At 48.5% G+C, this 23,404-nt stretch overlaps 1 protein-coding gene across 2 annotated transcripts in view; it reads left to right on the top strand.

The window, feature by feature from the left end:
- The window catches only part of TMEM241 (transmembrane protein 241), a 119,464-nt gene that overhangs the window by 54,932 nt on the left and 41,128 nt on the right, over positions 1-23,404 (top strand). For both annotated transcript variants that reach the window (XM_056138222.1, XM_056138221.1), the window contains 7 exons: positions 296-347; positions 4,038-4,086; positions 4,818-4,863; positions 7,113-7,148; positions 8,732-8,766; positions 18,328-18,397; positions 20,737-20,830. In XM_056138222.1, coding sequence (XP_055994197.1) covers positions 296-347; positions 4,038-4,086; positions 4,818-4,863; positions 7,113-7,148; positions 8,732-8,766; positions 18,328-18,397; positions 20,737-20,830 — 382 coding nt within the window. The remainder of the gene's footprint in view (positions 1-295; positions 348-4,037; positions 4,087-4,817; positions 4,864-7,112; positions 7,149-8,731; positions 8,767-18,327; positions 18,398-20,736; positions 20,831-23,404) is intronic.

Raw genomic sequence — 23,404 nt, 5'->3', positions numbered from 1 at the left:
GGGAAGGGTTTGTTGGTTTCCGAGCCAAAAAAAACTCTCTAAGTAGTGGGGTTCTCAGATAGTGAACAGGGGAACTGGGCTTTCTCACACTGGATCCTTGCTTCTTCCAAGCCCTCATCAATGTGCTATAGCCTGGTTAGGTGTACAGCTGAGATAGAGCACTTTCTTGCCTTAAAGTGTGAGTCCCGGGTTTGATACCCAATAGACTCTCTGCCCCCTCCCCCCAAATAGCACATTTCAGCTTTCCTGTCCCTGCTGACCCCTCAAGCTGCCTGTGTGTTCTCCCTCTCTACAGTGCCCTCTTCCTCGTGACCGCTGCCGGATTCCTTTCCTTCAACGACCCACAGGTAAGTGGAGATAAACTCATCTTCTGGTATCTTTTCCTCTCTGAAGCACAGATATCCAAGCAGAATGTCCTGGCCCTTCCTTTTAGAACCCCTCTCGCTACCTTGGGGCTCTGCAGAGGTGTTTGGAAGTTCGCAAGCAGAGCGTCTTCCTGCCAGGCAGATAGCTTTCCAGCCTCTGCTTCTCAGGCCTCGGGGTGCTAGACTCTGTGAATGCAACCCTTGAACCCACCTGCCTCATTCCCATTCCCATTCTCGGCCATCTTATCTGCAGGGACTTTCACTTTGTCACCCCAAGTTTTTCTTTATTAGGCACGGAGGCCCTTTGTAGCCATCTGCTCCTGGTCTTTTTGCCTTTTCTCCTCCAGTGTTTTATTAATTCCCCATCAAGAATCAGGCCAGGCTCAGGGGACACAAAGAATTGTCCTGGTCAGGCCTGAGGCCAGCAGCTAATCAGAGCCAGAGGGAGAATAGACATTGAACAGATAATTAGAAGGGGATATGGTGCCGCCAGCAGGTCAATCTGTACCTGTGAGGCGAATGCTTCAGCAGCCAATGGCACCTTCAGACTTCCAGATACCCCCAAATTGCTGCTGTGCCTTTGGCCAGACCCAAAAACTTGGGGCAAAGTTTACCAAGAAAGTAAATGGCTAAAAGTTAGGTATGTGGGTGATACACCCACAAACCACCTCCGGCTCAGCTATATAATTGGAGGTAAGTCCTCTCTGGTTCCTGATCGAACTGCTTAACAGCCATGATCCCAGAGACTCAGAAACAAATCTCAGAACCCAGCGGCTTTTGGCAGAGAGGCATCTGGTCCTCGCAATGGGTTACTGGCGCTGGACCACCCCAGGGTGAAAGGGTATTGTCCCTCTGCCTGCTCCCCCTTGGCTCGGTGACCACTATCTTCCAGAGGCCATTGGACAGTCAGATTTGGGCCCACAGTGATGAGACACATGGGGCTTCACGGGATGGTGGTGGAGCTGGCCATTTCCTCCCCGCCCCAACAAGTCCCTGAGCCACCGCCCACAAATGGCCTCTCTGGCTCCTGATCAAGCTGTTTAATGGCCATGATCCCAGAGACTCAGAAACAAATCTTGGAATCCAGTGGCTTTCGGCAGAAATGCATCTGGTCCCTGCAGTAGGTTACAGGCACCAGGCTACCCCAGGTGGGAATAGGTTTCATGCCTTGACCTGTTCCCCCTGGCGGCTCAGTGGCTGCCATCCTCCAGAGGCCACTGTACGGTCAGGTTTGGGCCTGCAGTGACAAGACATGCGGGGCCTCACAGAATTGGAGCGGAGCTGGCCCTTTCCTCCCCGCCCCAACGAGAACCCGAGTTGCTGCCCACAAACGGCCTCTCTGGCTCCTGATCAAGCTGCTCAACAGCCATGATCCCAGAGACTCAGGAACAAATCTCGGAACCCAGCAGGTTTTGGCAGAAATCCCTCCAGATTTAATTTTAAATTTTTGGAATTCCAAAACCGCACGGCCACTACTGTGGCCACACGACATTGTATGTTATTCATAACCAGTAATAGAAAACAAATTGTCTACTGTTGCCTTTTCGGCAGACCTGAGTATTGGAGTAAAATCCCAAAAATAATGGCGGGTCTGGTGTCAAAATATTGAATGTAATCAAAGTAAAGAGAGAGTAATGTGGAAATTATCTGTCCCACAGGTAGAAGGAGGGTGTGGGATGGAGGTATACTGGGGGGTTTGGTGGTGGAAAATGAGCACTGGTCAAGGTATGGGTGTTTTATTGTAAGACTGAGACTTAAACCCGAAAGCTTTGTAACTGCCCTCATGGTGATTCAATAAATAAAATTATTTTAAAAAAAGGGGGGAAAACCCAGATAATTAGGACCCTGGGAGGCTGGGGGCTGTCTGGGGGCACCCCTGGATGCTGGCGAGCACCTGAGTAGTTGGGGCCTAAGGGGGTCAGAGTAGCTGACTGCTATGGGGACTTGCGGGTACCAGTCTCCGTGCTTCTATACCTAGTTTTATGTAAAAGCCATCAGTTCCTCAAGGGCTGCTCCTCTGTCTCCATTTCAGAGCTAAGAATAGGGAGGCCCAGAGGGCCTTTGCATTGGAACCAGAGAGAGCTCTGTGGATCGAGGGCTGACTCTCTTCCAGCTGAGTCAGGGAGGATATGAGCAGATGGGAGGCCCTCCCCCACCCTCTAGAGTCCATACCATACCTGGCTCAGCCCTGCCCTGCAGCGGGTGTGCATTTGGGGGGAGACAGGTGGTCGCAGGGAGCGGGTGTCAGACAGGAAGAGGAGCGCGTGCCCTCAGATAGAAGGCTTGTAGGGGAACCTGGTACCTGGAAATGCAGGTGCCCTCATTCTGGAGAGGATCCAATGAAGAGGACGGAAGCCGCTGATGGCCGGATCAGAGAGATACCAGGTGATGGATTTGATCCTAAAGTCACAGGACTGGAATATCTTGAAGCCACAGAGGCCACCCTCAGTTTAGCCTTTGCAGAGCTGCAGAGTAGGGTGGGGAACAGGACCGCTGGAGGCAGAAGGCCCTGTAGGTAGGGGGCAGGGCCACCCCAGGAGAAGTAAGTGGGGGGGGGCCTGTTCCCCAGGAGTCTTGGCATCCTGAGTGGCTCCGTGGTGACATTTAGGGGTCCCGCTGGTCACCCTGCATCCCTGTGTGCAGTCATCACCTGTCCCCATCATCGTGGCTCCGTGACCCCCAGAGCCGGAAACCATGACACGCACTGAAGCCTGAATTACTGGGGGTTTTTTTTGTACAGACATATGTCTGATAAAATATGGCTACAAGCTATGTTCCATGGGAGCTGAACAATCTCTAATCACCAAATAGGAACTGGTAACAATGTATTGTGAGTTTTGTGGATAGGATCTCTCTCTCTCTCTCTCTCTCTCTCTCTCTCTCTTTGTCTCACTCTCCCTCGTTCACTCTCTCACTCTCTGTCTCTCTCTTTGTCTCTGTCTCTCACTATCTCTGTCTCTGTGTCTCTGTCTCTGTCTCTGTCTCTCTCTCTCTCTCTCTCTCTCTCTCTTTCTCTCTCCAGAGAGAGCTTGGCAGCTAGGTGGCGGGGGCTGGGATACAGGGTCTGGGATGCAGGATCTGGGATGTGGGGAGGGGGGCTGGGATGAGTGCTTTGCACGTAGGATGCCCCGTGGTTTGGGTCCCCAGCTCAAAGTGCTGAGGGTCCTGAGTGCTGCCGTTGTGACTCCAAAACAAAATAAAAAATCTCGTACCTGTGTTTTCAGACTGGTATTATTCCCGGAGATAGCTGAAACTACTGCCCAGGAAACCACAGACGTGGGACAGCCAAAGCACTTACAGCCGTTTTTTTTGATAAGAGGGGTTGGCCACACCTGGCAGTGCTCGGGGGCTATTCTTGGCTCTGTGATCAAGAGATCCCTGGTGGGGAGTGAGCGGGGGTGGGTGGGCCACATTCAGCGCACAATCTGGCCTTGCTTTGTTTCCTTGGGGCTAACCATTTTTAAATATTTGTACAGAAATTACTTTGTTCTACGGTGTTACATAAGTTTCATGTATGCCTTGCACATCAACTTCTATATATAATGACAAAGAGAATAAGTACTATTATTTTAGATTGATAATATACGTTCTAGCATTAGAAATCCTCCCCCCATTTGTGTTGAGATACTGTGGTTTACAGCATAATCATTTTCTTGAAACCCTGTGTTACAGTTCAATCCGGATGGCTATTTCTGGGCTATCATTCACTTATTCTGTGTAGGTAAGTTTCAAAGGAACGGTTGCTTCAGTAATGAAGGGTTATTATTTACTCCTCCTGCATTTCCACTTCTCAGTGACTTGGATTATGGGCAGTTCAGTACAGAGAGTTATCTAAAGCCGAATGGCATGTACTGGCATTTTCCAATTCGACTGGCTAGTTTTGGAGTTCTCCAGCAATTCCCTTCCCAGCCTTGACTCTTTGTTTTGCTGATTTTACATGAATTCATTCTCCCTGGCTCAGGCTTTGCTCAACCGTGTCCAGGTGGCAAATGCAACTTGATCTTCTCTGAAAAGGTGGGAAGAGATCTGGAAGTTGGTGTCCAGAACATTCTTTAGCAAAACACCACCACAAAAAAAAAAAAAGGGTGTGGAATCAAATTTAAATTTAAAATGACCAGATGTTTAACCCTGCAGTCCTTGTGTGCTGTCTGCAGTGCTGGGTGGGGGTGGGACTGGGGGTCCCCACAGAGTCCAGATACCCTGGGGCCTTCCTCTTTCTCTCTCCCGGGGAAGAGGAAGCCTTCTGGTGCTTGAGACCTTTTCCCGCCCCCACACCCTCTCTCCTGAGCTCATCCTCACTGGGGACTGGTAAGCAGGCTTCTCGGAACCTTCCTCAGTGCTGTGTGTCACCCCTGCCAAGCATGGACAGAGCGGAAGGTCACTGCCCAGCCCGGCCCCACAGTGAATGGTGCTCTCCCTTCACCAGCTCTTCTTTCCCCCCCCCCCCCCCAGGGGCTTATAAGACACTACGGAAGTCCCAGAAACCCAGTGCATTAAGGTAAACTTGGAAAGTCTGGGGAGTTGGGGGTTGGGAAATGGCTTATAGAGCTACATGCTTAGACTGTGGGGACCCTGGATTTGGTCCCCAGAACCACACATTGTCCCCCTGCAGCACTGCTGGGTGTCCACCACCCCCAAGGGGAAACAAGACAATGACAAAGAAGAAAGTTTGCACAGTAGCATTCAGTTCAAAGAAGGGGTGAGACACGTGCTCTCATGAGCTGCTTCCGTATCTGGCTCAGTGCAGGCGACAGGCGGGGTACCCCAAAACCATTGTCTCTGATGCTGGGTCTCCCCACTGCCTATGGAGAGCAGATGTCTGGCCTCTTGCTGAGGGGCAGCAGTTTAGATGACATTTTAGCAGAATTATGTAGCCCGGGGCTAGGATGTCCTTATGGTAGAGCATGTGCCTACTAGGTATGAGGCCGGGGGTTTGATCCCCAGCACCAAACACACACGCGTGCGTGCGCGCACGCACACACACACACACACACACACAGACACACACACATACATACATACACACACAGCTTAGAAGCAGAAAACTCCATTGTCTTTTGTTCTCATTTCCTTGGCCCCTTCCTAACCTGACTTAGTTTAGACTGAATTCTCTCCAGCAACTAACTCTTTTCTTGGGTAAGATGAGGCTTTTCGAAATGAGTCAGAAAGAGAGGGATAGACATAGAAAGATTGCATTCATCTGGGGGATATAAAGTAACAAAGTATGAGATTAATACCCAAGAATAGCTGAGATCAGCACCAGGAGGATTACTCCATAACTTAGAGCCCAGCCGGGTATCCTAGAGGAAAGGGCAGTTCAGATAGAGAAGGGAGCACCAAATAAAGGATGTTTGGAGGATCCTCCCAGGAGGGGAGATGCATGTCGAAAGTAGACTATGGACTGAACATGTTTGCCACTCAATGCCTCTTTTGCAGACCACAACACCCAAACGGAGAGAGAGAACACAGGGGATTGCCCTGCCACAGAGACAGGGGGGTTGGGGGGATGGGGGTGGGAGGGATATTATCCATGGTGGTGGAAAATGGGCACTGGTGGAGGGATGGGTATCTGATCATTGTATAATTGAAACCAAAGCACAAAAAATTGTAAATCTACAACTGTAAAAAAAAATAAAATAAAATAAAGGGAAAAGAAAAAAAGATGAGGCTTTTGTGGTGGACACTGAATGGACAGGCCTTGGTGAATGTGAATGGAGAAGATGCCAATTCCAGCCTTGCCCTCCAGGTGGGAGTCACAAAGTCAGGGAGCCCAGGCTGGCCCAATTGACCTCTTGGTCCCAGGCCCGGCCTCCTGGGAGATGTGTGACTGAGGGTGGAGTCATCTTTTATCCTTTTAATAATGGGACTTTTCAGGGCTGGGGAGATGGCTCAGAGGGTTGCAGTGTATGCTTTGCACACAGGAGCCTGGGTTGGATCCCTGGTGCCGCTTGGTGGCCTATCAGCTCTCCTAGGAACAGCATCTGAGAGCTGAGCCTGGTCTGGCCCAAAACCAATCAGTGAACACAGGGATTTTGCACCCAGAAGCCAGTGGAGCCACCCAATAAAATACAGGAGGCCCCGTATTTTAAATTTGAATTTCAGCCAAGTTGCTTACCCATTATTTAGAACCAATTAATACCAGAATATGATTCTTTATCAGGAATTCCAATTTACTTGGGTGTCTTGTATTTTTGTGTGGTGGTCCTAGAAGGCAGGCAGTGACCTGAGAGAGTTTATATTCTTTCAAAAGTAGCAAATGTACACAGAGAAAATAATCTGTCATAGGTGAAAACATGCATGATAGTAGTGGGCTAGGAAATATCTTTTTAAAAGGAATCAGGAACTACTTATCAATATAAAGTAGCCTGCAGGTCCAAGGATTAGCTTACTGGTAAAAACATGCTTCTAGAGTATGAGGCCTTGGGCTTATCCCAAAAGTGCGTGGGCGCGTGTACACACACACACACACACACACACATACACACACGCCACATATATGCATGCACACACACATGCGCGCACACACGTGCACACACACTCACCCACCCACATACACGTATACACACACATGCATTAATGCACACCCACATGCACACACATTATTTGCATCTATATTTAAAGTGGTCATCAAACTATTTATTGATAATTTGAAAATATAGTAACTTATAGATACAACTTAGTGAAGTACATAACTGTTTTTGCATTTTCTGTTATTTCATATGCACTCTTGGACTTTGTCTTTTTCAGTGACCTTGACCAGCAGTACTTAAACTATATATTCAGGTAAGAATCATTTATATTTTCGAAGACTGTCTCAGATTCTTCCAGGGCTAGTAGATCTCCCCTCCCCCACCGCCCCTCCCCCACCCTAATAACTTCTTCAGGGAGCTCTGAGCCGATGTGAAGTCATCCGTGAGAACCCTGTCAAGGACCCACTAGAGGAGGGTTCCCTTCCTGTGAAGGCCACTCTAGCTCCTCAGAATATGGAGCGCATGAGGCTAAGGGGATGTTTCTTCCCAGAGCCCACGACCCCCTCTGTGCCCTGGACTTCCCCGCCCCAGTGTGCCCACAATCCTGTCACTCCCTGAGCCTGTCTTCAGGATTTATTCCACTTTTTTAACACAAGCAGACACCAGTTTCTTATTGATTTAATAGAAAATTGGTGTAATGTTTCCTACTCAAGCACCACTTATATTGCAGGTGAAATTGTGCCTCCATGGCACAATTTTGAGTGGGATTACCCCAGGAAGGGTAGATGTTCCTTGCTTATCTCTGTATTATTCCCCTTGCGTGGAGGAATGTTTTGGTTCACTGCAATGTCCTCGGTTTTGAACATTTCTAAGTCTTCTCCAGTAACTGGATAAATATTTATTGAATGAATGAATTTTAAAAATCTGTTGTTTAGGGACCAGGGACATAGTTCAAAGGGCTAGTGTCCCTGCTTTTCTCCTGGGAGGCCAGGTTTGATCCCCAGAACTGCATGGTCCCCAAAGCACAGCCAGCAGTGACCCCTGAGCATCCAACCAGGTGTAGCCCCCAAACATCACCAGGTGTGCATTTCTCCCCCCAAACAACAACAACAAAAGTTTGCTTTCTTTCCTGCCTGTTCTTCCAACATCAATTATAAAACAGTCTGTGCAGTTTTCAGACATGTGGGAAATGGGATCCTTGTCTGGACTAGCTTGGAAATAACTCATCCATGAATTTCATGGCAAAAACAGATTCAGCTCACACCAGCAGCCAGCTCATAGAGTGCAGATAATTTGTAATTTATTTATTTATTGGTTCTTGGACCACCTCCGGCAATGCTCAGGGTTTACTCCTGGCTCTGCACTCAGGGATCAGACCTAGGTCCACTGTATGAAAGGCCCATCCCTCTGTACCATCTCCCTGGCCCCAACTGGAATCTGCTTTGTTTAGCTACCAAGAACCAAGAGGAGATAACTTTGATCATTCAGTGGGGCCTGAATGCTCATTCTGGTTGTGTGTGTGTGTATGTGTGTGTGTGTGTGTGTGTGTGTGTTTGGCTTTTTGGGTCACACCCAGTGATGCTCAGGGTTTACTCCTGGTTGTGCACTCAGGAATCACTCCTGGCGGTGCTTGGGGGACCATATGGAATGCTGGGAATCAAACCTAGTTAGCATGTACAAGGCAAATGCCGTACCCACTGTGTTATTGTTCCAGCCCCCTGGATGCTCATTCTGTGTGGGGTGAAACCTTTTACGCTTCTGCCCAAACCCGAGGGAGTGCCAGCATATTTTCACTCTTCCCAGGAAAGATGGACTGGGCCCACTGTGTGGGACTGGTGGGTATGATCAGGCCTGGCGTGGGGAAACTTTCTGATGACTCTCTGATTCCCTTCGCAGTGCTGGGGTCCTGGTGTTTGCAGCTCATCCTACAGGTAAGTGTAGACTGTTCGGGTGACTTGGTTTGAATGTGCTGTATAGCTCCTTCAGGCCTTGCTGTGACCTGGTTCTTATCTCTGAGGGACATTTGCTAGACAAGATGTTATCCAGTAGCTGGGGTGAGGTTGGAGTTGAAACTGTCAATGCTAACCAGCGTCTCAGTGGCAGAACACTTGCTTTTGCTTATTAAAGCCTTGCGTACCATCCCAAGCAACCTGGGGTTAAAAAAGGGGGGGAGGGGAGATGGCTCAAAGGATTGGAGCATGTGTTATGTGGGACCCCAGGCACTGAATGGTCCCCCAAGCCCCACCAGGAGCCTCCCCCAAGCTCCGAGCCAGGAGTAGTCCCTGGACAATGCCATGTATGTCCCGTAAGTAAAACAAAACAAAAAATGATAACTACTGATAATCATTGTTTTTTGTTTGTTTTGTGTTTGCTTTTTGGGCTGCACCTGGCAGTACTCAGAACTTACTCCTACATTGTTCTCAGGGCTCACTCCTGATAGGGACTGGGGGACCCTTTGGGTGCCAGAGTTAGAACCCAGGTTTACTGTGTGCAGAGCAAGCCCTTCCTGCTGTGCTATCTCTCCAGCCCCTGTTGATGGGTTTTTCAGCCCATAAATTTTGCCTTATCCCTTCTTACATTTTGTTGCCTACCTTTTCATCCACCATGTGCAGATTGCAGGCTGCTTATGGGCTCCTAAGTAGACGGTGCTTATGTTGTCCTCTTCTAAAGTCCTCTAAGCACTTAGAATTGTTCTGCAATTCTCATGCTAAATATTTGGTAAGGTAAAGGTAAAGGTGAAGGCCCTCCCGTTGATCATCGATTTGCTCGAGCGGGCCCAGTAACGTCTCCATTGGAGACTTTGTTGTTACTGTGTCTGGCATATCGAATACTCTCGGTAGCTTGCCGGGCTCTCCGAGAGGGGCGGAGGAATCGAACTCGGGTCGGCCATGTTGGCTGCTTATAAGGCGAATGCCCTACCCGCTGTGCTATCGCTCCAGCCCAATATTTGGTAAATAATATTTGGTAAAAAATTCAAATTTTCCCTATATCATGCCAACATCTTATCACACGTTAGAATATAATTTTCCTAACTCCACGTTCAATGAAATTCTGAAATTCCACTTTCAGTGAAAACCCTTGCTGCCTCCTCTATCCTCCAGATGCTTTGCAGACTCAACAAAACTCTTCTTAGTGTTGATACCAAAGATGAGACAATAATATCTGACTGAAAAGACCGGTTTTAATGGTCAAGCTCCATAAGTTAATATTTGTTGACCATTTGCTGTATATATGGAGTTAACCAACCTCTTGGGAATTCCTGAGCCTCTATTTTCTGTAAAATGTGAAAGGTGGTTGGATCACTGTCCCAGTCCCTTCTAGTTCTCATACTTTGTTTTAAAAAATGGGCTGGGGGTTGGGGGGCTGGAGCAATAGCACAGCAGGTAGGGGTTTGCCTTGCACCAGCTGACCTGGGTTTGATTCCCGGCATCCCATATGGTCCCCTGAGCACCGCCAGGAGTAATTCCTGAGTGCAAAGCCAGGAGTAACCCCTGTGCATTGCCAGGTATGATCCAAAAAGCAAAAAAAAAAAAAGAAAAGAAAACAATGGGCTGGGGATGACTCAAAGGGATATTGTGTATCCCTTGCCTGCTGGAGCCCCAGTTTGATCCTCAGTAATGCATGCTGGAGAGGGACCCCCCCCACACACACACACATGCCAGGAGTTGACCCCAATCCCCAGCACCAAGCACCTCCAGGTGTGACCCAAGAGCAAAAACAAAGACAACATCAAACAAAACAAGAAAACCAAACAGTGAACAGCTTCTGCTAGTGTTTTTAGTTGCTTCATACTGTTTGAGCTAATAACTGCAGGGATTGATGAGGATCTGCCTCTAGTATTGTTTCTGATTACTGATACTCATAAGACAGTCTAAATGACTTTCTGTCAGTGCATTATTCTTGTCCACACAGACACATGTCCTTTCTTTCTGTCCACTCCTACAGCCTGGTACTATTTCATAACCATGCAGCAAACATCCTCACCACTAGCAGGTCTCAGGGTCCTACCTTCAAGTACTAAATTATAGAAAACCATGGTGTTAACCCTAATGATTCCCACTTACACTTGTCTCTTGGTGTCTCCTTTAATTCATGCATTTGGGCCTGTAGAGATAGTACAGGGGGTAAGGCACTTGATTTACACACAGCCAACCTAATTTAACCCCAAGTTCTGGATATGGTCCCCTGGGGACCACCACTCCTGACACAGTCAGGAACTATTAAACTATGAACCCTGAGTTACTAAAGCTTCTGTGGCTCTGCTGTCCTAGCCCCTTCCCACACCAGATCACACTTGTTGTCTTTCCTGGCACAGCCAGGAGGATGCCAGCCAACAGAATATCTTGAACCTAAGTGCCCCGCTCACCCCAACACACACATGCGCGCGCACACACACACACACACTCTCTCTCTCTCTCTCTCTCTCTCTCTCTCTCTCTCTCTCTCTCTCTCTCTCTATCTCCTTTGAAATGCTTTTCTCCAAGGCCTTTGGAAAGTCACACTCCCTGGTTCTCTTTGACTCGTATATTCCTTTACTCCCTAAGTGATTTTCTAGTGGGTTTGGATAAATAATTTCACCTAAATCAATCCCTGCAGGGACTGGGGGGCTGGCTGGAGGGCTTGGAGGGCTCGCCTGCCTGCTCAGGGCTCTAGAGTGCCATCCCTGGCTCTACAGAGCCTCTGAAGCACACGAGGCCCCAGCACCCCTGGTGATTCCCCCCTCCCCCCCGCCAAAAAAAAAAAAAAGAAAAGAAAAAGAAAAGAAAAATTATGATCGCTTTACCTGTTTTGTGCCTGGTTGGTTGTTACACTTTGATAATGATGAGAGCAGGAGGGAATTCCTCCTGAGACGCTAAGGTGCGAACTTGTTCTCCTCACAAGGAAGCGGCCGGAAGCGCCAGGAGTCGAGAGGTGTTTGGAGAGAGGACTCCAGACCAGGGAGCCGCTGAGGGGGGTGGAGGGGGTCCTCCGGGGAGCTTCCTGGCCTTCTCTTTTCTTTGTTTTGTTTTTCTTAATTTTTATTAAAGAGCCATGATTTACAACCATGACTTTTACAAAATTACTGACAGTTGAGTTTTAGATAGGAAATCATTCAACATCAATCAAAAATAAACAAATGGGGAGGTTGGAGTGATAGCACAACGGGTAGGGCGTTTGCCTTGCACGCGGCTGACCCAGGTTCGATTCCCAACGTCCCATATGGTCTCCCGAGCACCACCAAGAGTAATTCCTGAGTGCAAAGCCAGGAGTAACTCCTGAGCATCGCTGGGTGTGACCCAAAAAGCAAATAAATAAATAAACAAATGGGGCTACATAAAATTAAAGAACTTCTGCAAATGAAACTCAGGCTAAAACTAAAAGACAGCTAGCTAATTGAATGGAAAAAAATATTTGCATTCAATAATCAGGTAAAGGTTTGATATCAAGGATATATAAAGTACTCACAACTATTATCAACAACAGCAACATAATTCAAAAGCTCTATCAACAAATGGGGAGAGGAAATGAATGGACACTTCTCAGAGGAAGACAGGCAGACGGTCAGTAGCCACACAAAAAAATGTTCAGCATCAGAGAAATCCAAATCAAGAGGACAATGAGATGCCATGTCACACCAGTGAGATTGGCACGTCAGAAGTAGTAGGAGCAGTGTGTGTTGGCTTTGTCTTTTCTGTCATTTCTGTAATAGGGCCCAGGCCCAGTGGTGCTGTGGGACACTGTGGTTATAGCTTGTAGTTTTGGGGGACCAGATGGCTCCAGGGATTGAAGTCAGGGACCTCATGCATGCCAGGCATGTGCTGTACATCTTGAGCTAGTTTCCTGGCCCTCTAAGATTTGTTGGTTTTTTTTTCCCCTCAGTGCTCTTATACTTTTTTTTTATAAAGTCTCCTGAGTAAACAAATACTTTGATGTTTTACATTTTTTTCTGGAAATTTCCTTGATCAGATGTTTTTGTCCATCTGTTTCTGAGGATAGTAATTGCTGGTTTTTGAATTTTGACAAATATCCCTACATTTCCAGCTTTCCTTTACTATACACAAGGCCATTCCTGCCATGTGAATTCTAAAAGAAGTCTCCCGTGTGAAATGACCTCCCAAATCCTACCAAATAGAAATGTTCCACTTTTTTTTTTTTAAATTATGATTGGAGCCGGAGAGATAGAACAGCAAATAGGGCATTTGCCTTGCACATGGCCGACCTGGCTTCGCGGGTTCAATCTCTGGTATCCCACATGGTCCCCCAAGCGCCACCAGGAGTAAATCCTGAGTGCAGAATCAGGAGTAACCCTTGAGCATTGCTGGATGTGGCTCAAAAGAGAAAAAAAAAACTATGATTTACAACATTATTAATAGTTGAGTTTCAGGCATATAATATATCAACACCAATCCCACCACCAATGTCAACTTCCCTCCACCAGTGTTCACATATTCTGTCACTACACCAACACCCACCCCATCTCTGCCCATCAGTTTGATAGGCATATTAAAAAGTTTTCGTGGGTGCAGTTTAGATCTCATGTGTCCAGTTTTGTTGAGTCTGTTTTTTGGAAATATGGCCATACCCCTCACCCAGATCACCAGTAAAACTGAAGCCCTGGTGCCTGTTCACCCATGACTTCCCATTCTCTCTCCCCTCCCCACCCCATTGATTTCTTTCCTTCTCTGTCCTTCTCTTTAAACACTGAGGTGCAGGGTAATCTGGGCATCCACCTTTTACTACAATATATTTCCTCATCCAGTACTCTATATTCCACAGATAAGTGAGAACATCCTGTGTTTGTCTTTCTTTTCCTGCTTACTTCATTCAACATGGTATCTTCCAGTTCCAACCAGGTTGCAGCAAATGGCATGATATCATTGTTCCTTGCAGCTGCACAGTATTCCATTGTATATATAGACCACATCTTCTTAATCCATTCATCTATCGTTGGACACTAGGTTAACTCCATATCTTAGCTATAGTATTGGAAGAGGCAATGAATAATTATGTGCATATGTTCTTTTGAGAGAGTGTTTTTATGTCTTTGGGGGCGGTCACGGTCATGGTCACGGTCCTCCCATTGTTCATCTATTTGTTCGAGTGGGCCCAGTAATGTCTCCATCATGAGACTTGTTGTTACTGTGTCTGGCATATCGAATACGTCACGGGGAGCTTGCCAGGCTCTGCCGTGCGGGTGAGATACTCTCGGTAGCTTGCCGGGCTCTCCAAGAGGGGCGGAGGAATCGAACTCGGGTTGGCCATGTTGGCCGCTTGTAAGGCAAATGCCCTACTGCTGTGCTACCAAAAATGGAATTGCTGGGTCATACGGAAGTTCAATTCTAAGTTTACTGAGAATTCTCCATACTGTTTGTCATAGGGTTTGTACCAGACAACATTCCCACCAGCAGTGGTTGAGAGTTCCTTTTTCACAACATCCCTGCCAATAGATTGTTCCTACTTTTTTTGATATGTACCATTCTCGCTGGTGTGAGATGGTATCTTATTGTTGTCTTGAGTTGGATTTCTCTGATGATAAGTGATGAGGAACATTTGACTTTTGGATAGGGGGGAAACCCGTGTCACTAACTTTTCGTCAATGCACAGAGTCTCTGGGTGCTTACACTAGAAGTATGTCTTAGTAGCATTAGGCTTCAGATCAATTAGAGTAAAGGGTAATGAAAATAGGCTATAGCTCTTTTTTGAAATGATAATTATGAGCATTGCCAAACGTGACCCAAACAACAATGTGATGAAATTGGGTAGTGGTGATTATTGTACAACCCTGAGAATATCCTAAAAACTCTGAGTTGTGTTTGTGTGTGTGTGCACGCACACACACACACACACACACACACACACACACATATATATATTATATATAATTGTATGTTTTTAAAGAGTGACTTAACACCGAAAAGGGGTGTATGTGAAATTCAAAGTATGTGAACTGTGTTGCAATACAAAGAAGCATAGGAAATTTTTTGGAAAGGACTTCTCTCTTGAGAAACTGTTTGAATCCCAATGGTGTTTGAGAAGGATATTTGTATGGATTAATTTCGCTTCCATTATATTTTTAGTTTAAAAGGAAGAGAGTGGACACCCACTGCTGACCTCCCCTGCCTTGCCTTATGTGGTCCCAAGGATGGAGGCTTTGTGGTGGGCAGATGACCGTGAGGTCACTCAGAGGGTCTTGGCTCCTTCTCTGGAAGGCTCCTGGCTGTCGGATCTGAGGAATCTTGGAAGAGCTCTAACTCATTGGCCTTCTGTGAAGGCGTCTGCTGGCCTCGTGACAAGGGCCATGGCCTCCCTTGCTCTAGTTCATGCTCCTGAGTGAAGGACTGCCCCATCTCTGTGGGCCTTGGTGGCCATCCCGCAAGGCTGGGTGACTGTCTTGGGGAAGCTGTAAGTGGTTTACATCCAGACTGGTGGGCTGAGAACTCAAGGACTTCTGCATGCTAGAAGTTTTCTCACGCCTGGGTTCCATCCCAGGCACCACAGACAGACCCCCCCAGGGTCTCCAGGAGTGATCCCTGAGCACAGCTGGGTGTGGCCCCCAACTCCCCCCCCACAAAGAACAAAGCCCCCAAACATCAGACTTAAAGTGTGCTTTCTATTTCGCTTCTCAGGACCCCTTCAGGAGATGGGTCAGGTGGGGGTCTTTATATAATTGGCGCATTTCCTGAGGCTATGGTGATTTTCTTTGTTTCCTTTCCCGCTTTCTCTCAGACCCCTCCCATAGCCGGAACTACCTTAAGGGTCCTCGCATTGCTCCTGGGTCTGGCTCTCCTCACTGCAGTCTTCTGGGGGGACACGCCTGTTGGTGCTCAGAGCTGACGCTGCTCTGCACTCAGGGCTCACTCCCGGTGGGGTAGAGAGACCATGTAGAGCTGAGTGAGCATGTGAGAAGCTCCCGCCCTGCCCGCCCCTCCCTGTAGTGTTTGAGGAAAGGCTGCATGGAGCAGAGCCAGCTCCTGGGGTGATGTCGCTGCTCCTCTGACATTCGTCATTACCACACCAAAGGCTCTCGGGCACAGACTTGGAGGTCAGGAAAGCGCCAGGCTCCTGCAGCTGCCAAGGACAGAGCAAATCCTTTCTGGACGCTCTTCACCCGCCGGGGCAGAGCCTCCACTGTCATTTCTGGGGTGAGAGACCCCCACAATCGAAGGAGCTCCCGCAGCGCTGGTGTCTGAGCCGCCTGTGCTTCCGCAGGCCTCTACCGACAACACAGGGTCTGGGGAGCGGAGGGCAGGGTCCTGTAGCAGAGTGGCAGGAAGAACGAGAGTTTTAAACCTCCTGCAAGACACACACACACACACACACACACACACACACACACACACTCACACACACCCCTGCCAATAAAGGGAAAGTTGGGTAATTTGAAATGGATTAGGTCCGAGGTTCCCATAGGCCACCACCACATAATAATGTGATATTATTCTAACCCGTCGGCTCCACTGCACACAGCATGTCCCATGGCATATGGGTATGGGACATGTATGGGATTTAAACCACAGACCACAGAGTGACTGTAGCAGGAGACCCTAACTACAACAGCACACATTCCAAGGTGCCAGTCAGAGAGGCTGCTGGGGGTGGGAGTGGCCTGGGTAGGGAGGGAAGTCGAAGCAGGAGGTGGGATTTGTGGTGGGACTTTGCACTCCCGGAACTGTATTATGAACAGCTTTGGAAAGCATGGTGCCTTAATAAAAATATGGACTGGCAGAGCCCCTTAGGTAGCAAAAACAGTAACAACCATTATCTGACCTAAGGCCTCCCTCCTTTTCAGAAGCAAAATCATTCAGCAGGTTCCCTAGAAACTAACTTCTTAAAGTGAACATACAGAAAACAACCCCCCAATTGCAACCCGGCTGTTACCACCCCCCCCACCCGTTGTGCTCCAGTGCCCCCTGGGAGGGGGCCATCTCCCAGCTGGGTTAACGTGGTAGGGTCCCGCCATGTTTGCAGGTGGGGAAAACTGCATGCGTGAGGCTCTGCACTGACCTCCCTGTCCACCCACCACAGCTGAGGCACTGACCCTGCAGGGGTCTGGAAGGCCCGGCCCTTCCAGGTCCACTTTCCCAGAAATTCCAGCTCTGGAAGAATTAAGCAATCTGCTGTGGAAATGCTTAATTCCCTTTCTCTGGACATTTTTGGAAGGCTTTCTGCTTTTTTTAATCTACTGACTTCTTGTTTGTGACCAAGTTCAAATTCCAGGGAGGGAAGCGGCCAGTATGCGTGATTGTTTCCTCTTGCCCCAAGTGGAACTAAAAGAATGAACTTACTTCACTAGAAATAAATGTACCCTTTGGACCTTACATTAAAATGAGTATGTGCAGTCACCCTGAACCAGTTATGTAATTAAAGACAAAAAAATGAAAAGAGAAAATAAAAAGATGTCAGGGGTATGCATTATTCACAATCTTTTAATAGATGTGAGGCAGAGAAGAATAGAACAATCTTAAAAAGAATCTTTTTGTCCTCCACTCTGCCTTGGGCAGGGCTGACTGCCCGGTGAGGGTGCTGAGATGGATGCCTGGGGTCTGTTCTGGCTCCAACATTAGGTTGTGTAATCTTGTTCTTTTTTTTTTCTTTACTTTTTTATTGAATCACTGTGAGATAGACCCTTACAAAGCTGTTCATGATTAGATTTCAGTCAAACAGTGTTCCAAAACCCATCCTTCCACCAGTGCACCTTTCCCAGCACCAGTGTCTACAGGTTCCTGCCTATCACCCCCCACCCTCACTCCCTGTCTGCCTCTATGGCAGGTGTTTTTCTTCTCTCTCTCTCTCTCTCTCTCTCTCTCTCTCTCTCTCTCTCTCTCTCTCTCTCTCTCACACATACACACACCACACACACACACACACACACACACACACACACACACATTCTTCTTGTGTTAGCCTAAGTTCTTTAGTCTCTGAGCTCTGGTTCAGATACGATGATAGACCAGCAGATGGCTCAAAGGACTGAGCACAGGCTTTGCACGTGAGAGCTCTGGGTTTGAGCCCGGCACCATGAGTTCCTCTGATCACTGAGCCAGGCATCGCCTGCCAAAACAAAACAGAACTAATTAGTTGAGAGAAGGAACCTTCATAGAATTTTCTGGAGCAGGAAGAGAGAGGATGTGCAGAACAGCAGGGGTTTAGGGCCCTCTCAGGGCCAGCTCCCCAGGGCACTGGGGAAAGCCGAGTAGAGCCAGTGGACTCAGGCTGGGAGCTAGAATTCGCAGTACAACTGAGCTAAATACTTTTTTTTTCTTTTTGAGTCACACCCGGCAATGCTCAGGGGTTACTCCTGGCTCATGCACTCAAGAATTACTCCTGGCAGTGCTCAGGGACCATATGGGATATTGGGAATCGAACCCGGGTCTGCCATGTGCAAGGCAAACGCCCTACCCGCTGTACTATTGCTCCAGCCCCTGAGCTGAATACCCTTGTCTGATGTGTTGGGCGCTTGGGGTTGGGGGTGGAGCATGGGGTCCCCTTTTCACCCTTGCTCTGCTTCTCAGGTGATCTCCCCAATGTCTTGGACTTCCCGTTTCTGAATTTCTACAGATTCCATGGCAGCTGCTGCGCCAGGTAATCTCCCCATGCCCCTCTCACAAAGCTCACATCTGTCTCTGCATCGCCCATGTCTCTCCTCAGTGATGCTCAGGGAAGCTGCCCTTCGACTGGCCGGGGCTCAGGGGAGCTGCAGACAGCTCAGATCTCAGAGGGCCAGCGTCCTCTGGCACCATTTCACCCTTTTTTAGCCATCACAGTGGTGTTTAAACATGTGGAGAGCTAGAGACCCAATTGGGGTTTTCTCCACCGGCTAATCTGTCATAGAATTTCAATCTACTGAGCCAATATAACAGATTGGCTACCAGGGAGAATTCAGGTCCAGAATCCCACCTTCTGGGCTGCTACCTTGACCTCCCTTGTGATCCTGAAGACCTCCAGAAAAGTTTGACAAAGCTCTAAGACTCCAAGAAACAGATTGCAGAAAACAGAAATGAGGCCCACTGCACAAGACAGCCCATCCTTCCTGTCTGGTCTGAGGAAGTTAGAGGTGGAGCCCAGTGAAGTGCATCTGTTCAGAGACACAGCCGCTCTCCACCACCCCTCCCCCTTCTCCTTTCCCGACCCCTAGTTTAGTGTTTATGAATTTATTACACTGAGCTGCTCTTCTCTGCTGAGCCCAAAGCCCAGATCAAGTTGGTGGAAGGAGGCCCCGGCCAGAGCAGAGTCGCCTGCGTTGCTGATTCTATGATCTTGGGGCAAATTCTCTGCCAAACCAAAGTTTAGTTTTTCTCATGTGTGAAAAATGGGGAGATAAAACCAGTACGGAGATGGTGTAACTGGGCATATGGAGCCCTGAACACTGGCTGTGTGTTGGCTGTGGCCTCAGCAGGAAGGAGAAAGAAGGCCCAGGAAGGGAGGCGGGATGGGAGACGGCCCAGAGCTGTGCCCTCAGGGGGTACAAAGGTGCGAGCACCCAAAGGGTGCCCCCTCTGGGCATCCCTCCCAACCTCTCAGCAGCATGCCTCTTGCAAGTGCTCCCCGGCCAAGACAACGTTCCCCGTTCCCCGGGTGCAGTGTGAAGGGTGAAATGGTAAAGGAGGGGCTGGAGCAATAGCACAGTGGGTAGGATGTTTGCCTTGCTTGCGGTCAATCTGGGTTCGATCCCCGGCATCCCATATGGTCCCCCGAGCACCACCAGAAGTGATTCCTGAGAGCAGAGCCAAGAATAACCCCTGAATATTGCCGGGTGTGACCCAAAAAGCCAAAAAAAAAAAAAAAAAAAAAAAGAAATGGTCAAAGACCTGACTCCTCCTGGGGCCCGGAGCTCAGTTTGCTAGGAATGAAACAAGGGAGGCTTGGGCAAGACTTGGACCCAGGAAGGGCCAAAAGGGGTAAGTAAAGAGGCTGCATTTCACTCCTGGTGGTGAGGGGCAGCAGGCACAACCCACAGCAGGATGTCCAGCCGGCTCCTTGCCCACAAGTACCTCTTGCCAGGTGGGCGTCCATGTATAGAGCTGCCTAGTCTTGAAGGACTGAGGATACGCAGCTGCACAGCTCTGCGGCTTGCCAGGTCAGCGGGACGCACCCCGGGGAAAGCCAGTGTCAGGCTCTGGGTGGCCCCTAGTAGGTGGTGTAGGGACCAGAGAAATAATCCAGGAGCAAGGTGGTCGCCTACAGTAGCTGGTTCAGTTTCAATATCCAGCACCACATAAGGTTCCCTGTGAGCAGGGATCACCCCTTAGCACAGAGCCTGGGCACCACAGCTAGGCCCACAAAAAACAAACCGAAACTCTGATGTGGCTGTTAAACTAAATCTGACCCCGCTGTGTTTTTTTTAAAAGACGTGGTAGTGGAGGTATTGGTGTGTGTGTGTGTGTGTGTGTGTGTGTGTGTGTGTGTGTGTGTGTTTTGGGGGTGTGTCCAGGGATTGAACTCAGAACCACATTCATGCAAAGCAAGTGCTCACTGGGCTATTGTCTCAGCCCCTTGGAGTTTGAACTCTGTTCAACCTGCTTCCTTGGAAACCTGACCCATGTATGTCAGGCCTATGGCCTGCAAGATATGCTAAGCTTTGTCAGGGGTAATTCAAATTGTCAGGGATAATTGAAATTCTGCCTCAGGATGCACCAAGCTCTAGAAGTACCATGAGAGAGAGCAGAACTATTTTCCTACACTTTTTCTTTTTTAATGACTTATCCAGAGGTTTCCCCAATCCCTCTCCACTGAAATACCCTCCTCATCATCCCTGAGCACTGGGGAACTCAATGGGTTTTAACTTTGGGGCAGTTTATACTCAGAGGTCACGAGATGAGGTAGAAGCAGTGTGATAATAAGAAACTGGGCGCATGGAACGGTGAGTATGAGCTTGTAGTGGACGGGAGATGAGCCCTGCTGAGAGTGTTTTCTTCCTCCAGTGGAGTGCTGGGCTTCTTCCTCGTGGTCAGCACCGTGAAACTACGAAGCCTCATGGCCCCTGCACAGTGTGCAGCCTGGATTTTCTTTGCAAAGGTAAGGAGGGGGGTGAGAGGGAGGGGGAGGGGATGGGAAGCAGCAGGAGGACAACCAGGCGGGCGCCATCTGTCTCCAGGCCTGTTGTCCAGCAACCTGTATGGATGCTACTTGGAGCTTCATAAGCTCTTTTCTGGTCCCTTGAGTCAATCCTTGGCTCATCCAAGCAGTAGTTTCTGAGACTCTCCCTGTTTTATCTGCACATCATCCATCTTTTCCCACTTATCTGCCACGTCTCCTGGGCCTGTTCCTCAACTGCTTGGAGCCTCACTTTTTTCCTTCGGAAATCAGTGGTTACAATACTTTTCTCTAGTTATAAGAGACTCCTGATGCTTGGGGACAGTTCTATTTTTTTTTTTCAGGGGACCACTGGGGTTTCCAGAGCTCAAAGGGTTTTCCCAATAGGTCTCAGCCTGTGCTTGGGAGGTGATAGAGGAAACTAGACAAAAGGCTGGCTGGGAACTTTGACAGAGCCTTTGGCAAATGGGGCTGTTGCAGGAATGTGACATGCCACTGGAGAATGGATAAAACTGTGGCATATATACTCACAGCAGAATACCATGCAGTCCCAAGGAAGGCAGAATCATGCAGTTTGCGGCCACCCGGATGGCATTGATGTCATGTTGAATGAGGTCAGAGGGAGAAGAGTAGAGTAGAGTAGCACAATCTCACTCACCTGTGGGATACAGATAGCATACCGGGGAACAGAAATCTGAATGTGATGAACACTTTGCCCTGCATTATAGGCACGAGAAAGCCAGGGAAGAAGAAAGGGCAGAGCTGGCAATGATTAGGGCACTGGTCAAGGGTTTGGGATATTTTGGTGGTTTGGAGGTGAGCTAACTGTGTACATACATGTATGTGGCCTTGCATGTGGCCGACTCACTTTGATCCCTCACAATACAGTGGTTCCCCAATCTCAGCCGTAAGCCCTTCCTTGTTACACATTACCCTGATTTCTCATGGGTAATGCTGAAGGCCGCGGAGGGGAAGTCAAGGTGCAGAAGCTCTGTGGCGCACAGCTGGCCGCAGGGCTCTGGGCCTGCTGCTTCCTCCTGGAGCACTGTATTTCTCAGACCAGGCAGGGGCTGCTGTGCAGGAGAGCCATCACCACATTCCTCCTGGCGTGGGTCCCTCACAGCAGTACTTCGAGGTATCAGGCAGTACGGGGCTCCTGGCTCCACGGTCTCCGGCCTTCGGAGCCATCTCCCTGGCCCCGGAGAGACATTTCTTTATTTATCTTTTACCTTACATCATCGGACCAGAGGAAAAGCTCAGACTGAGCACATGCTTTGCATGCAAGTGGCCCGGGTTCAATGTGTGGCACCACATGGTCCCCTGAGCACTGCAGTGAGCAGCTTCCGAGCACTGCCAAGTGTGGTCTGAAATTAAAAACCACCTAAACCAGTCCTGTGCCTTTAGTCGCTTTGATGTTTGTTGATTTTTTTTAGCAAAATAAAATATTTTTCCTTTGAAAATAAGATTTCAGAGATATGTTTTCAGCCATGTGGTAAAAATACCTTCCAGTAGCATTGATAGTATTTTTTTTTTTTTTTTTGCTTTTTTGGGTCACACCCAGCGATGTACAGGGATTACTCCTGGCTCTTCACTGAGGAATTACTCCTGGCGGTGCTTGGGGGACCATATGGGTTGCTGGGACTCAAACCCGGGTCAACCACATGCAAGAAAAACACCCTACCCACTTTGCTATCGCTCCAGCCCCTGATGGTAATATATTTTTTTAATTGTTTTGCTTTGTTTTTGAGCCACACCAAGTTGTGTTCAGGGCTTACTTCTGGCTCTGTGTTCCGGGATTAGTCCTGGTGGGGCTCAGGGAACTCTATGGGGTGCTGGGACTCAAACCCAGGTCAGCGGTGACAAGGCAAGTGCTCTCCCTGCTGTACTATCACTCCAGCCATGATAGTAATTTTAATAACATTGATAATTTTTAAAAAAAATTTTTTTTTCTCCTCTGGGCCTCTGTAGCAGTGCTGTGGGCCTGGTGGTTGAATGGTTAGGGACAAGCAGTGCAGTACTGCTAGGCCTGGCAGTGCTTGGGCTATAACCCGAAGTACTGTAGGACCACGAATATGAAAACCTGCTATCTCTCTGACCCCAATATTAGTCATTGTTACTCAAGAAGAATATAAGGAGTGACTGAGACATTAATTTTCAGCAAGACCAAATGAGCAGCTTGGAAAGCTGGAAAAAGACCATCACAAGTATCTGTTTTGGGACTGGAGTTCATGGTGTGCACACAGGAGCCCAGGGTTGATCCCTGGGACTGCTGGTCCCCCCACCCAGGGTGACTACCAGGAGTGACTCCAGCACTGCCTCATGTGGAGGCCCCAACTTCCCCCCAGAATTCATTTAGTTCTTTAAATATCGGCAGTAAGCACAGAGCGAATGGAGAATCACATGTTTATGAGAGCAACAATGCTTTGGATAAGCACAGTGTGAGTTTGTGGCCTTCTTGCCACATTCAAGTTTCTCCAATTCTCTCCTCTCTAGCTCCGTCTTTGTGATGTTTCAGGTAGAGCAATCGGACAGCTCCTTCTTGCTGCTTTCAGAAAG

This window comes from Sorex fumeus, unplaced genomic scaffold (genome assembly GCF_029834395.1).
Source record: "Sorex fumeus unplaced genomic scaffold, SorFum_2.1 ptg000128l, whole genome shotgun sequence".
Lineage (NCBI taxonomy): Eukaryota > Metazoa > Chordata > Mammalia > Eulipotyphla > Soricidae > Sorex > Sorex fumeus.
This window is presented reverse-complemented; position numbering and strand designations above follow the sequence as displayed.